A 16,074-nucleotide genomic window follows, 5' to 3' on the forward strand; every position below is an offset into this window, starting at 1 on the left:
CATTCAATCACTAAATGACTTTGTGTGCGGTGATGCTCAAGAGCTTTTGTTGTGTCCTGTCACGGCCCTGCATTGCTATCTTTAAAGGGCACGGTACCTCAGACCAGGCTGCCGGAGACTTTGTTAGCACGAGATGTACAAAGAAAGACGTGTTGAGGGATACTATCTCGTTTCGGACACTGGAAGCTGTCAGACAGGCATACACTTGACTCTTGATTCCACTCCCATGACGTTAGGGGTATTGGTCCCTCTTTGGCTTTCAAAAAGAACTTGGCTGTACATAGAGTGCTGAGTGCTGGGACTTGGTTACGCCAGTCCACGTTCACCTCTTTCTATCTTAAGGATGTTGCCCACAGATCTATGGACACGTTTTCCCTGGGTCCTGTGGTGGCTGCCCAACAGATTGTGTAACTCATCATTTCCCTTAACAGGGCACATTTGTATCTTACCCAAGATGATTGTGTGGATGAGAGAATGAGTGAGTTGGCTAGTTACTTTCTTTCTCTTGTACCTTTCCTTCTTTCTTCAGGCGGGTTGAGGAATAGACACGTCATTTGCTGGACTAGTCTGATACAGGTGAGTAAAGTAGTCATACTTATAGTTTGGTCGCTTGGTATGCAAATAACCAGCCCTCTACTCGGTAGCATATGCTCCACTCCTTGGCAAGGGGGAGTAGGGAGTGGTAACAAACCCTGGTGTGTTGCTTTGTTATTGGACAGTCAAATTTTCTCTTTAGTTCTCTGTGGAATGATTCTCCCATATATCAATACCCTTAACATCATGTGCTGTAGCCTGCACAGACATGGTGGCAGAATCATCAAGAGTCAAGTATGCCTGTCTGATGACTTCCCGTGTCCAAAAAGAAATAGCATTCTTCGACACCTTTCTTTGTATGTCCCGTGCTAACAAAAAGTCTGTGGCAGCCTGGTCTAAGGTGCTGTGTCCTTTTAAGATAGCAACGCAGGGCCCTGACAGGACACAACAAAAGCTCTTGAGCATCACTGCCCACAAAGTCATTTAGTGATGGAATGGAAAAGGAGGTGAACCTATCATCGTGCAAAGAGGGATTCTGGGTCTTGGCCACAAATTCTGGGACAAATTCGAAGGACACTGAGCCCCAACCCCTGGTGTGCTTCACATCATACCTCAGACCGTGCAGCTCCCCCACTCTCTTCGAAGATGCCAAGGCCAGGAAGAAAACCATCTTGAGCGTCAAGTTCATATGAGCGATGCAAAGGCATGATCATATGGACCCTTAGTAAAACTTCTCAGAACTAAGGAAACGTCCCACGTCAGATGCTTAAGCTCCCTAGGAGAAGTCGATTGCTCCAACCCCTTAACCAGCAAGGAAAGTTCCCTGGATGAGATGTTGATACCTCTAAGGCATAACTAACTAAACTCAGGTCCACCCTGTAGCCTCTAATGGCAGAAATGGACAAATGTTTCTCATCTCTGAGGAAGGTTACAAAGTCTGCTATGTGCTGAATAGAAGTTCCGAGTGGAGAAAAACCCCGTTTACGACACCAATCACAGTAGATCACCCATTTGCCTTGGTAAACTGCAGAGGTCAACCTTCTGAGACTGCTGGACACATGCCCTGCTGTTCTCTGAGAAAAGTCTCTTGCTTGGAGGAGATACTTGATAGCCTCCAACCGTGAAGAGACAGGGATTCTACTAATTGGTGGAACCTTTCTACAAGTGGGTGACACAGGAGATGCCGCCAAGGGGGAATTTCCCTCGGAACCTCCGACAACAAAGACATCAGACCTGGAAACCATTCTGCCTGAGGCCACAGAGGGGCTAACAAAGTCATCATGAGAGTCTGCAAACTCATCAGCCTGTTCAGGGCTTGACAGATCAAACAAAACGGAGGGAAGGCATACACCTCCAGTTTTTCCCAGGGATGTTGGAATGCCTCCTCTGCTAACGCTAAAGGATCTGGAACCACTGAACAGAATTATCTCCAGTTTCCTGTTGAAGCAGTGCCCAAAATGGTCCAGCATGGGTCTCCCCCAAACCTGGAAGAGCTTGTCTGCTATTACCTAATGAAGGGACCACTCTATGCCCAGGATCTGATCCCGACGACTGAGCTTGTCTGAGACCACATTCCATTTGCCTGGGATATACCTGGCTGAGAGCTCTACTGAATAGCTGACCGCCCACTGGTGAACCTCGACAGTCAAGGCGTGAAGTTGACGTGAAACCAGACCTCCCTGCTTGTTCGTGTAAGCGACCATCGTGGTGTTGTCCAACATGAGAACGACAGAATGACCCTCCACTTTCTCCCAAAACTCCTTCAGACCCAGAAAGGCTGCCTTCAACTCCAAGACATTGATATACTGCTGTTTGTCCTTCAAACTTCAAATGCCCAACGCAATGAGGCCACCTAAATGAGCCCCCAAACCTGCGAGGGAGGCGTCTGAAAACAGATGGAAGTCCAGAGGGAGAGAACGCAGAGGAACACCCTTCAAGAGATTTCAGTTGTCCAACCACCAACGAAGGTCTTATCTCACTTCCAGAGACAGAGTAACCTTTAACAGGTATGAGTTCCCTGCCGAAGACCAGAATTCCCACAGCCTCCATTGTTGAAGATGAAGACGCCCATGAGGGACCAGCTTCTCCAGGAAAGACAAAACTCTCAGAAGAACCTGCTACTGATGAGCTGATTGATGTGGTTCCGGCAGGAAGTCACGCGCCACCACTCGTAACTTCTCCAACCTCTGATCCGACAGGAAAACTTGCCAGGTAGAGAATCCTTTGACTGGGTATGAGGTTTGACTTCTCTTGGTTGACCACAATGGCCAGTTCCAGACAGAACCAAAGCAGACAATCTCTGTCCTGCAGCAGCTTCTCCCTGGAACCTGCCAAGACCAACCAATCGTCGAGGACCTTGGCAAACGGATCCCCTGAGCATGGGCCCAACTTGAGACGAGAGAAAAGACCCTTGTGAACAGCATGAAGTCGGCCTCCCTCACAGCTGCTAACACTGAATGCAGAGTCTCCACCTTGAACCTTGTCTTCTTGATGAAGTGATTCAGGGTGGATAAGTTGATCACAGGTCTCCAACCTCCCGACGCATTGGGCACCAAGATGTGACTATAAAACCCCGGAGACGGACGCACCACATCCTCTATCGCATCCTTGTCCAGCATCTTCTGAACTTCCTCCCAGAGAGCCAAGAACTCCAGAGAATCTGGAGGATACACCCTCCTGAGCAGCAGCTTGTCCGAGGGTTGGGGAGAGAAGTCGAATGGCAGTAGATACCTCACCCGAAGGACATCTACTACTCACTTCTCTGCTCCATAACTCTGCCATTTAGCCCTATGGCCCGCCAGGTACCCCGCTACCCGTAGCACAGGAGAGGGAGAGGTGCCTAACCTACCAATGACCCCCTTTACCTCTGCCCCTGGGGCCCCTTCTTGGCTTAAGGGAACGGGAGCGAAAGGGACGTTGTTCCTCTGACCTAGGCTGGAATGAACGGGGAGGCCCTGCCAAAACCGAACTCCTTGACTACCTACCAGGCGACAACCTTCGTGATTGCTGCTGGGCAGGGGGAGGAGGAGGAGCCAGACATCTCCGAGGACGAGACTCTGACTTGACACCACCTGGTGCACTAATCTGTCCTTGGTGTCAGCCTGGCACTGGTCTATCACATCCTCCAGCTCGGTCTGAGCGAACAGAAATTGTGATTCCAAAAGATCCCTATTCCTCATGCCAGCAAGGACCCAGGGTCAACCGATCTTTCCATCCTGGATAAAACTGCTTCTCTTCTAATCAGAAGGTTAGCCCATAAATTAATGCTGAGGTGAGCAATATACAAAAGTGCCTTGCCTCCTGACTGCAACAAACTGGCAAGAGAGGAAGCACTCACCAACCCCTTTGAGGACCTGTCAGAAGCTATCTTGGCAATGACCGCCGACCAGAAGTCCAGCCAAGAAACCGTTTGCAACATGGGGGCTGCCGTAGACTCCAACGCTAAGGCATCCTGTGGAGACAAGGACGTAGCCACCAACCTCACCTGCTCCAGGGTCAACCTCAGCTTCAAACGAATGACGTCCAGGTTAAGATGACATGACATCGAACATGGAGAGTTCGTAGCATAGTACTTCCTATACCTTGTGAGAGGCAGGGGGAACAACTTGGCAGAGCCTGTAGTGCGAAGTGAACTGGCCCGATCTGAAACAGAGGCGTTAACCTTATGCAAGACTGACTGGACATGTCCCAACAAGGGAAGTTGAAACGATGACTTGGGATCCCGTGTAGCTCCCAGCAAGGCTTCCAAGCTGGAAGGAGTGAAAGACGACCGAGCCTGAGTCTACTCTCCAAATTGTTGAACCCATGAATGAGATCAACGAATTCCTTTACTGTAAAGGAAGACAAAACTCTTGTGTGTCTCCCTCCTCCTGCTCCGGCAATGGAGACGGATTTTCAGGCTTATCTACAGCGCCTTCCTTGTGTAAATTAACAGAAGAACCAGCACCCAAACAGCCTGAAACACCAACTAACCTGCCTAGGCTGGATCCAAGCTAACAAACCTGAGATCTTAACGTTTTACTTCCCACCTCTAGCTGGCCCTCTATTTTTATAGTTTCTGGGTTGGGGAAAAGACTAAACGCATTACAGAGTGTGATGCACGGTCTCTGACCAGCTCTCACCTCACGTGCAGGAGTTGCCAGATCTCACAGATTCCTTTTGATTGTTTTAACTGGTTACCAGCTGGGGCTTAGAGATTATCCTATTGTTAAGATCTCAGGTTTGTTAGCTATGAAAAATTCAAATTGATTAAATATTTGTCATATTTATTGATCATTCTATTGACTTGACTTTCAGGTGGGTGAAGAAAAAATGCGAATTGAACGGCCTGGAGGTACCAACTCTCCTGTTTGGTCCTTGGCATGGAATCCAGCCAAGTTAGTATCCTTCTGCCTTTTGTCTTTAGTTCTTTATTTTGGTAATTACTAGATAAATGCAAATATTTAAATTGATTTCCTATTAATATATTTAACACATAAGAATCCATAAATTTCAAATATTCTTTATATACTATATATTTATTTTCAGTGATGAAGTGTGAAATAGATCTCAATTATTTGTCTTTCAGAGATGAACCAGTTGATGTGCTTTGTGTAGCTGACTGGGGACAGAATCTTTCATTCTATTGTTTGAGTGGAAAACAGGTACTGAAAGGCAATACAGTGGTCTCCCTGTATTTGCGGGTGATGTGCACCAGACCCCCCTGTGAATAGTTAGAACTGGTGAATAGTTGGAACCCCTGTAAATATGCTCAAAACCTATTTTGTTGGTTAAAACTCAAGAAAAACCCGCTAAAAATTTTTATACCTGGTTTTTTTAATAGTTTTATCACAAAAAGTGCATTTTATGATGAAATTGATAAAAAAAACCAGGAATTTGTGGATATTTCTTATAGAAAAATACTGCGAATAGGCGAATTTTCCGCAAATAATGCGGGGAAATGTTCCAGAGAGAAATCCACGAATGTGTGAGTCCGCGAATCCAGAGAATGCGAATACGGGGGGTCCAATGTATTCAGTTTTTAGATTTTTCTGTTTGGGACTATTTTGCTATAGATTAAAACCTTTTGGCACAATCATATTATTTTGCCTGTACAGTATACTGTACTTCAGCTTGGTGATTTAATTGTGTAGAATAAAATATCATTTTTAGCAAACAAGCAGTGGAATTTTAGCTTGTTAAATAAACACATAGACTATACTAATTATGTATTTCATTCATAGGATTGGTTTTGCTTGCTATCATATTGGATTGAGATGTAACACTTTTGCAGGTTGGCAAAGAGAGGCCTCTGGGTTTTGATCCATGTTGTGTCAGCTATTTCAGTAAAGGGGAGTATCTTCTTTTGGGAGGCTCAAACAAGTCATGCTTGTTATACACCAGAGAAGGTGTGAAGCTTGGAACTGTTGGAGAACAGGCTTCGTGGGTTTGGTGTTGTGCTGCCAGACCTGACTCCAATTTTGTTGTAAGTTACCCTTTATTTTTTCATATGTAAACAAATTTACAGCTTTACTTTTCAGTGTTGATTCTGGAAGACTTGATGAGAGCAAATACAGCAATGCCCCGAACTTACGAGATTGGTGTTTCGCGAATTCACAATAGCACGAATTTTTCATTGAAACCTAATTAATTATCATATGCAAGTTCTTCATGATAGTGTGAACATTTGCAAATCCTCCAGAAACACTGCAGAACCCAGCAAAGGTGTTTATGTTTAATTTATTATGTAGATTTTTAAATTTTAAAGCTTTTCTTTATAAAATCTTTATTAAAAATGTATTATTTTTATTATTGTACATGCAAAAATATGATACAAAGGTAATTACAGCACCTACAGTTAGTGCATATATGTACTTTTACTAGATGCAATACCTATTCACAGGCTATTTTGTTCGTTAAAACTCAAGAAAAACCACAACAAATTTTCATACTTGGTTTTTTTAATAGTTTTATCGCAAAAAGTGCATTTTATGATGAAATTAATCAAAAAAACCAGGGAGATGTGGATATTTCTCAAAGAAAAATACCGCGAATGCGCGAATTTTCCGCGAATAATGCGGGGAAACGTTCCTGAGAGAAATCTGCGAATGTGTGAGTCCGCGAATCCGGAGAATGCGAATACGGGGGGGCCCACTGTAGTTCTTTGCCCTGTTAGGGCGCTCTCTTGCTATTTACGCCAGACGAAGGACCTTCAGGGTCGTCCCCGTCATCTGTTTGTTTCACCCCGAAATGTCAAGAGACCTATATCAAAGAATGGTGTATCCTTTTTTCTCAGAGATCTTATTAAAACTGGTGGTTCAGCTGCCTGTGAGGGCCATACGCTCAGAGCACACAGTATTAGAGCAGTTGCTACATCAGTAGCTTTTATGAAGAACGTCTCAGTCGCCAAGGTGCTTGAAGCGGCGACTTGGCGTTCTAATTCTGTTTTTTGCCTCCTTTTACTTGAGGGATATTTCTCTAGTTCTAGGCAACCTTCGTTCCTTGGGCCCGTTGGTGATGGCAGGGCAGGTCGTCAGACAGGAGAATTAGGTAGTCTTCCTATTTTACATTTGGTTGCTACCTGTATATTATTATTATTATTTTTTTTTTTTTTTTTTCTTTTTACATTATAACTTATGGCAGTTTTTGGTTTAGTTATAATGGGAATTAGGCAGTTTGGTATTTAGGTGTTATTGATGACAAGGACTAGCTGCTTGACAACTCATGCTGCTTCCATTGTCAGAGTGACATGGGACCAGCCACTGGGTTGTCGGCACTGGCGACTATGCTTCTCCCAAAGTCGATGCCAAACCTAGGACTAGTCACTGGTTCGCTTGTCCTGACGACTCACGCTTCTTCCATTGTCCCTCTGGATAGGGAATTAGTCGATGGATCGTCTGCTGTCATCTGGTGACTCGTTCACCATCTACTTTTTGTCTCACCTGTTTTCTCGAAGTCAGACACTCGTCCGTGATCAGGCGACATTTAGTAGCCCTGAGTTTCTTGTTGACGACGTCAGTTGCGTTGATACACCCTCCGATGATCGTTTAACATGAGACCAGGTTGGACTGCCGGCACTCGTCCTTCGGGACTGAGTCGCCGTTTTGCTCCACGCTCCTTTCTCTTGGCACCAGAAAGCTCGAGTCAGGAGTTGCTCATGAACTGATATCGCTGCTGGCGACGTTGGGTTGTGTTGATACACATTCAATGTTTGCTTAGCTTTGAATCGCCCAGGCAGTCCAGGCACTCATCCTTCAGGGAAAGAGTTGTCAATACCCGATTTTCTCTCTTGGCGCCAGACATTCGTGAGAGAGCAGGTGTCGTCGTAGTGCTTGATAAAGTCATCGGGGTGCAGCCTTGCTGTCTTCATTTTGTCTGACTGGTCACCTGGTCGGTCACCTGACTTTAGTACAGACAGGCTGACTACACACTTACTCCTTGTCCTTTACTACCGCAGTTCTGCGGCATTATGGTAGGAGACTTTGAGTTCTTAGTATCTTAGACCTCGGGTTGAGTTTTTAACTGCCTATGATATATATTTCTTTTATTGTTTTATGTCCTATTCTGCCCAAAAGGGAAATTGTACTCAGATTCCATCCCTTTTCAATGTGGTTAATCGGGCTAGATAAATTATACTAAGGTAATGTTTATTAATATGGAAATTTTATTATAAAATTAATATTAATAATACCTGTATAATTTATCTAGTCCCACCCATCCTACAGGTAAGTATTATTAATATTAATTTTATAATAAAAATTCCATATCTATTGTAATGGTGGCATATAATTTTAAGTGCTCTGCACAGTAGTCCCTAGTACATACTTTCATCATCAGGAATTAATTTTCAACTATAAAGATGAACAGCTGGATGAATAGCTGAAAGGCTACAAGCACTGACCTTCCTAATTGTTAATTCATTATAGGTAGAACAAAAAGTTTATTTCTGGGCTCAGCTCGTGTCGCTGCGCGAAATATCCTTTAATCTATTATTTCTAGGGTAAATGTACTAACACATACCAGAGAATAAATAAATAAAGAAAAAAGGTCAGTATAACTGACTCGCTCACTCTCCCAGAGAGTGTCGGTATGAACACTATGGCGAGTGAGACCACTACCACGAGCCAAATGCCAATAGAATTCTCCCACTACAAAATCCCCCAAGAGGAGAGCCGACCCACAGAGTGGGGTTCAGCACCTACTACTACTACTCCATCCCATGCTGCCGACTGCTGCGCCTCTGTGGTCATCCTTTTCAGTTAGCGCACACGAGACACACGTGCCATTTTCTTCTCTGTGTTTTTGTGCCCTTTCCTTTTGGATTTATTACCATGGAGCGTGCAGCCATCGCAGCAGCTAAGTTAAGTACTCAATGTTTATTCGCTATTTGGTTTTTTCCGGCCCTGAGCACGTATTTGCCGTTTTTTAGGTATAAATTACGGTCTCCAGGTCGGAAGCATGGCAGCATGGTTCTGCCTCGTGGTGGGTTCGTTCTGGGTCGCCCATACCCAGAACTTCCCCTGGCTTTGGTACGCTCATTTTTATTATCCGCTTTGTTTAGGGTAAGGTCTACACGGTTTTGTCATGCATGCATGTCTTTTACCTTATGTAGGCTCTTCCATCCAGACCCTAGCCACGGCTCTTAGTATCGGCCTCGGCTAGCTTTGAGTGGTAGACTTGCTTCGGGTTAGTCGTACACTCCTGGATTTTTTCTCCTACTATTTTGTTTTCTTTCTTTCATTTTGTTATTCATATTGTATATTTATGTGATATTGTTTAGGTTTAGTTAGGCGTCTGGCTCGCTTAGCCTAGGTCATGGCCCATTGGGCCTTTATGTTACCGCGTTTCAGCTCGGTTGCTTCCCGATAGCATCTCTCTGATCAGTTGGTTATGTTCTAGGCTTAGTTGTGTTCTTATCGCCCCCCCCTGGTCACTATGTGATCACGAGGCAGCCAGACGCCTGTCCAGTCACCTTGCCCCCCTCCCGCTCTTCCATAGGGTCGGGGGGGGGTGGCTAGGCCTGCCATGCTCGCTCCGCATACCCGAGCCTGCCTCCCCTCTCTCCCCCCAGGCGGAGGGGGTAGAGGGACGGGACAGACCCAGACTGGACTCGACCTCTCCGGCTTCTCGGTCCGGTCGGTGGTAAGGTGGTGACTGGCCTTTCCCCCCTCCCCCCCTCCGTTACTACTCCAGTCGCTCCGTTACTAGCCGAGTCTGTATGCCCCTTGCTCTTTCCCACCTTACTAGGGCTCCTTTACCACCGGAGACCTGGCATCCAGCGGAAAGGTGCTAGTCTACCCCACGGGGTGGACCGGAACATACAGTCGGTCACTTCTAACCTCTCCGTTTCACTGAGTTATACACTCCGCCACGCACTGGACTTAGTCCGGTACGTTCGAGCTTTTAGTTTGGTTTAAGATCTATTATGTTAAACTATTAAGTTTATCTTAAGTACCTTAAACCATTCCCCCTCCCTTCATGTTTCACCGGATACCTCCGGGGTTTTATAGCCTATCAGGCGATTAAGGGAGGGGCTATGCCCGAATTTTTTCCGAGCTCCGGCATGCAACGGAGTTCTTCTGTCCTTTAGCCTGTAAGTGATATTCTTTAAGATACTCATGTGTCTTTCCACTTACAGACCACCAAACTGTGAGCATCCGGGATGCGCCGCCACACTTCAGGACCCATGTGGACACGAAGTTTGCCGGTCCCATGCTCCATGCGCGACTCCGCACGGGGACATCCAGGTCTGGTACCATGAGACTGTACCATATGTTACGATCTGGTGAGCCAGCTTTTAGACGGGGTAAGTATACCATCTCCGGTAGCTGGTCCTCATCTGTTTTAGTGCTTAAGTTTTACATCAATCTCTCTAACTTAAGGTAAATTCAAGGGGCCTTATAGCCCCTATAATTTTAAGTTATGCTTTAAGTTAGTTTTAGTTTAAGTTATTCTTAAATCTAATCAATACCTCTCTTCCAAGCGCCGGCCGTGAGGGATACCGCCACTGGCAACCCTGCGGGCCTGGGTCGGCGGTTTCGGGAAGAACGCCGCCAAGGGTATGCCCTACATCCTGGAGAAAAGGTTGGCGGGTGGTACTAATCTTCCCCGGAGGCAAGGCGACAGGATACGTCGATCCAGTAGAGGCGGCCCCGACTATCGCCTTCATCCAGCAACAGCTGGCTGCCTCATTGACTGACCAGGGCCAGGACATCTCCTCGGAAGTCGCGACGTTGGATATTAATGTAGAACCTATGGTAGGTGTAGACGACCTGTTGGTCGAGGTAGGTAAGGTGGACACCCAAGGGATACCCTTGGGTGAAACTGTTCTCTACTCCTGCAACCTCTCCATCCTTCCAAGGCTTTACGGGTGACGAATTATATACTCCTCCTGACGCTTCAGTTAGACCCAAGGTCAAGGGTCAAGCAGTGAAATCCTTGACAAAGACGTCGTCGTCGTCTAAGAAGACGGCTTCGGCGTCATCTTCCTCTCGTAAGTCTCCGGCTAGGAATCCCGGAGCAGAGAGATCTAAAGCTTCTGGGTCCGGCTCTAAGTCCTCGAGGAGTAAATTCCTCCAGAGAGAGATCTCACACTCCGGCAGAGTCGTCAGTTCCGCTACCCTTGGTTCCAATTCAGAGCCACCCCTCCACCTCCGCAGCAGCTCCGGCTTTGGACTCCAATGCTGGTCTGTTACAACAGGTGGGCGACCTGGTTGGTCTCTGAAAAGTAGCATGGAACAGATGATCTCTCGGTTGTCGGATAGGATTACTTCCCAAGACAGCATTATAGCCGGACTGAGCCAAGCTTCCTCTAGCCTCTCCTCCACCTTTCAATACAGGTGGAGCCCAGCTCCCCCGTATGACTCTCTACCTGTTCTCGATGAACAACCCTTGGAGAGTAGCGTCATACGACCCCCCTTCCAAGACGGACTCATTTCTATCCCGGAATGTGGAACTCGGAGGATCGAGGACTTCGAGTTCTACCCGGAGACCGTTCAGCCTCCGTTCATCGGCTACGCAAGGCTCACCGCCTCAGCCATGACTCGGGATGATAAAGTTCCAAAGGAGACAGTCCTCTATTCACGTGACCATGGCTCAGAGAGAATGGCTCAGGTGTCTAGAGGACATGGATTGTTCCAATACGAAAATCCAACCTTTCAAGAGTCCGTTTACGATCTTACGATGGATGAGAGTACCGCTCCTTTTCCTGACAAAGATCGCGACGTCTACCGCATTCCAGCGGCCCAGAAGGGTGGGACCCCATGCCTCAACTGAAGGAAGCAGATCCTACATCTCCGTTACTTCCTTCAGCCGGAGAATTGTGGGAAGACTTACCTAACACCTTCTCAGCTGGCAAACTCAACCGGACTGTGCTATGGAGCAGTTTGGTGAAAGTTACCTAGGCTTCCAGATAGCCTTATTCATGCTGATTTGACGCCAAATCGCGGTTAGCCAGATCTATTAATTCCATGGCTATGACCGAGGTGGCTACCATAGCCTATGGCTCAGAACCGCTCTTCAAACTTATGACCAAATCTCTGACTCAAACGGTACAGTCAGATATGTTTGAGTTTGCCACTGCTAGGACGAATTGTAGGAAGCATGTCCTACAAGAAGCAACTATTCGGCACGAGCCGAATAGAGGTTACTTGCGTCAAGCATCTGGGGAGCAGACCTCTTCCCAGAAGCGATGGTGAAGGAGGTCCAATCAGAGGCTACGAGGTTGAACCAGAGCCTTAAGGACCGTTGGGGGGGGTCTTACGGCCAAGAGGCGCAAGATCTAGCAGCTAGAGGTAAGGGTCAAAGGAAACCCAGACGTTTCCAGCCCTATCAGAAAAGCAGCCACGCTTTTCTCAGCAAGTTCCGACTGTTCCCTTAGTGCAAACAGCCCAACCTTCCACCTCAAAGGCTCAATCACAGCCTATTTATGTTATCTCCCTCAGCCTCAGCCCTCCACCTCTTACGCCCTCTCTCCAGCTTACAATCATCCTTCGAGAGTCAAGCTTCACAGAAGTATGACCCTGCCTTTTCCCCCCGGGGTAAGGGAGGCAGAGGTAAGCGATCCTTTCGTGGGAGAGGATCGGGAGGTCCCTTTAATAGGGGAAAACATTTCAGAGGAGGCCGGGGAGGCTACCAGAACCAATGAGGAATTTCAGGTAGGAGGAGGCTGTTTCACTTTCGCCACCGGTGGAAACTTCAGCAAGTGGGCTCACAGCATTGTGTCAAAAGGCCTGGGTTGGAGCTGGTTAACGAACCCACCCCCATCCAGACCTTTCCGCCAACTTCCTTCCTCCAAGGACTGACGGAGTATGCGGAGGATCTCCTTCAGAAAGGAGCTATAGCGAGAGTCAAAAGGTTAAAATTTCAAGGACGCTTGTTCAGCGTGCCAAAGAAAGGCTCACAAAAAAGAAGGGTAATCTAGACTTGTCCCAGCTTAAACTTAACCATTCGCTGCGACAAGTTCAGATGCTCACGATCTCGCAGGTACGGACCTTACTTCCCCGTGGGGCCGTCACCACTCTCTATCGATCTTACAGACGCTTACTATCATATCCCATATTGCAAGACACTCCGTCCGTATCTGGGCTTCAAGATAGGAGACCAGACATTCTCCTTCAAGGTAGTTCCTTTCGGGCTCAACGTAGCACAGGGTGTTTACGAAGCTGGCGGATGTAGTAGTTCAACAACTCAGATCGCAAGGGATTATGGTAGTAGCGTATCTCGACGATTGGTTGATCTGGGCTTCAACAGTCGAGGAATGCAACAGAGCAACACTGAAAGTGATTCAGTTCCTGGAATATCTAGGCTTCAAGATAAACAGGACCAAGTCAAGACTCACTCCAGAGTCAAACTTTCAGTGGCTAGGCATTCAATGGAATCTATCCTCCCATACTCTGTCGATTCCATCATCCAAGAGGAAGGAAATAGCGAAGTCAGTCAAGCAATTTCTGAGTCACAAACTGGCGTCAAGAAGATCTCAGGAAAGGATCCTGGGTTCTCTCCAGTTTGCATCAGTGACGAACATCCTAATGAAGCCAGCAAACTGAAAGACCTAACCAGAATCTGGCGCTCACGAGCAAATGTCAGGTCCAGGGACAAATTGTCCTCAGTCCCTCTGATTCTAAAGAATCGACTCCGGCACGTGGGCGAAAGTCAAGAAACTTGTCGGTGTCAGTGCCCCTTCAGTTTCCCCCTCCAGGGTTCACCATCCACAGACGCTTCATTAAGCGGTTGGGGAGGATATTCCCAGTTCAAGAAGGTTCGGAAGGAACGTGGGTCACCATCAGTTCCGTCAGTTCCATATAAACGTACTGGAGGCAATGGCAGTGTTCTTGACTCTGAAAAGGTTACGTCCGCCAAAGTACTCCCACATAAAGCTAGTCCTGGACAGCGCAGTGGTAGTACATTGTGTAAACAGAGGAGGCTCCAAGTCGCGTCATCTAAATCATGTCATGGTAGCCATCTTCTCCCTGGCGGACAAGTTCAGTTGGCATCTCTCCTCCACTCCATATAGCTGGAGTGAGAAACACGTCATAGCAGATGCTCTATCCCGATCGGTACCTCTAGAGTCGGAATGTCACTGGACAACAGTTCGTTCCAATGGATTCTTCAGAGAGTGCCAGGTCTACAGGTGGATCTCTTCGCATCTCAAAGCGAACCACAAAACTCCCGTGTTATGTGGCCCCCAACCTGGACCCTCTGGCCTATGCCACGGACGCCCTGGCTCTAGACTGGAACAACTGGGAGAAGATTTATGTCTTTCCTCCAGTGAATCTTTCTCCATGAAAGTGTTTAAACAAACAGGACATTCAAGGGTCAAGTGGCTCTAGTAGCCCCAGACTGGCCGAAGAGCAATTGGTACCCTCTCATTCTGAACTGGGTCTTCGCCCTCTTCGAATCCCCAATCCCAGGCTCTCCCAGTCAGTACAAACGAAGACTGTGTTCGCTTCCTCAGGGATTCTCAAAACCCTAACTTTATGGATTTCATGAAGTTTGCAGCGAAAAGGGATGCGAAATATTGACCCTCAGAAATTCTCTTCTTGGAATCCGATAAAAGAGATTCAACTTTGAGACAGTATGATGCTGCTGTCAAAAAGTTAGCAACCTTCCTGAAAGAATCAGATATTAGGATCATGACAATCAATTCAGCTATATCCTTTCAGATCCTTATTTGAAAAAGGCTTAGCAGCTAGCACAATAACGACAAACAAGTCAGCCTTGAAAAAGATTTTTCAATTTGGGTTCAACATAGACTTGACAGATTCCTACTTCTCGTCTATTCCTAAGGCGTGTGCTAGACTTAGACCTTCTGTAAGGCCTACGTCAGTATCATGGTTCTTAAACGATGTTCTAAAGCTGGCTTCAGAAACCAATAATGACACATGCTCGTTATAATGCTCTTAAGAAAAACAATATTTTTATTAAGCTTGGCCTCAGGAGCTAGAATTTCAAAGGAACTGTGCGGCTTTATCCAGGGATCCGGATCATATTCAGTTCCTTCCCACAGGGGAAGTGCTACTTTCTCCGGAACGTAGCTTTATAGCTAAGAATGAAGATCCTTTGATGAGGTGGAACCATGGAAGGTACTACCCTTCCACAAGATGTATCTCTTTGCCCAGTTTCCAGCCTTACGAGCCTTTCTATCTAGGACCTCCTCAATCCTCATCGGGGTCCTCTCGTTTAAGAGAGAAAAAGGTGGCACTTTATCTATTAAAGGCATCAGGCAACAAATCCTGTACTTCATTAAACAAGCCAATCCTGACTCTTTCCCAAAAGCCACATGATGGTCAGGGCAGTAGCCACCTCAAATTGTAAACTATTTATTTCCCAACATACATTGAACTTCGCTTCGATGAGTTGAAAAAGTATACTGGATGGAAATCGCCGACAGTGTTCAAACGTCATTACTTAAAGTCCTTGGAAGCTCTAAAATTTTCAGCAGTTGCAGCGGGGAACATAGTTTCCCCTGACTCTGACTAATCCTTAATAGGAGATCCAGTCCTCCTTTCTTACCTGCCTCACCTAACAGTTTCGTCTATTCTGCCTTGTTCATTTGCGGCGGTCACCTTGTGTCTTAGCTGCTTTTATGATGATGTAGTGGGTGTCCCTTATTTTTTTTGCTAGGGACACTCACATTTGATGATGGGTTATTGATCTCGTGGATGTCATCTCCTTATTTTTAGCTAGGAGATACATCTTATTATAATGATTACGGGTTTTGTATATTAAGTCATATACATTCCTTTATATTTTATTATTGTTGTATTTGTTTTATTCAACTTTTATGTTAATTGCTTTAGAATGTTTTGATACATTGCTTTACACAGATACCATTTTTGTACTATATGATACATTTCTCCTGTATATATGTATATTACCTAAGTTAAGAAATATTATTAGAATTAAGTCTAAATTAAGTAATATTTCTATTTTGTATCACTGTGTATATGTATCTTTCATTAGCAATTATATTGATTTATTTTTATTTTATCTTTTATTGAGACCTTTTTATGTTTTGTTAAATTTCTCTACAATCTTGTGCTATTTCTCTGGTACGATTTC

At 46.0% G+C, this 16,074-nt stretch overlaps 1 protein-coding gene across 1 annotated transcript in view; it reads left to right on the forward strand.

The window, feature by feature from the left end:
- LOC135215640 (intraflagellar transport protein 122 homolog) overlaps nucleotides 1–16,074 on the forward strand; it is a gene marked incomplete in the record, with an annotated part of 235,267 nt that overhangs the window by 62,337 nt on the left and 156,856 nt on the right. Inside the window, 3 exon segments of the mRNA XM_064250562.1 lie at nucleotides 4,831–4,910; nucleotides 5,102–5,177; nucleotides 5,807–5,998. Of these exon segments, the coding sequence (XP_064106632.1) occupies nucleotides 4,831–4,910; nucleotides 5,102–5,177; nucleotides 5,807–5,998 (348 nt within the window).

This window comes from Macrobrachium nipponense, chromosome 5 (genome assembly GCF_015104395.2).
Source record: "Macrobrachium nipponense isolate FS-2020 chromosome 5, ASM1510439v2, whole genome shotgun sequence".
Lineage (NCBI taxonomy): Eukaryota > Metazoa > Arthropoda > Malacostraca > Decapoda > Palaemonidae > Macrobrachium > Macrobrachium nipponense.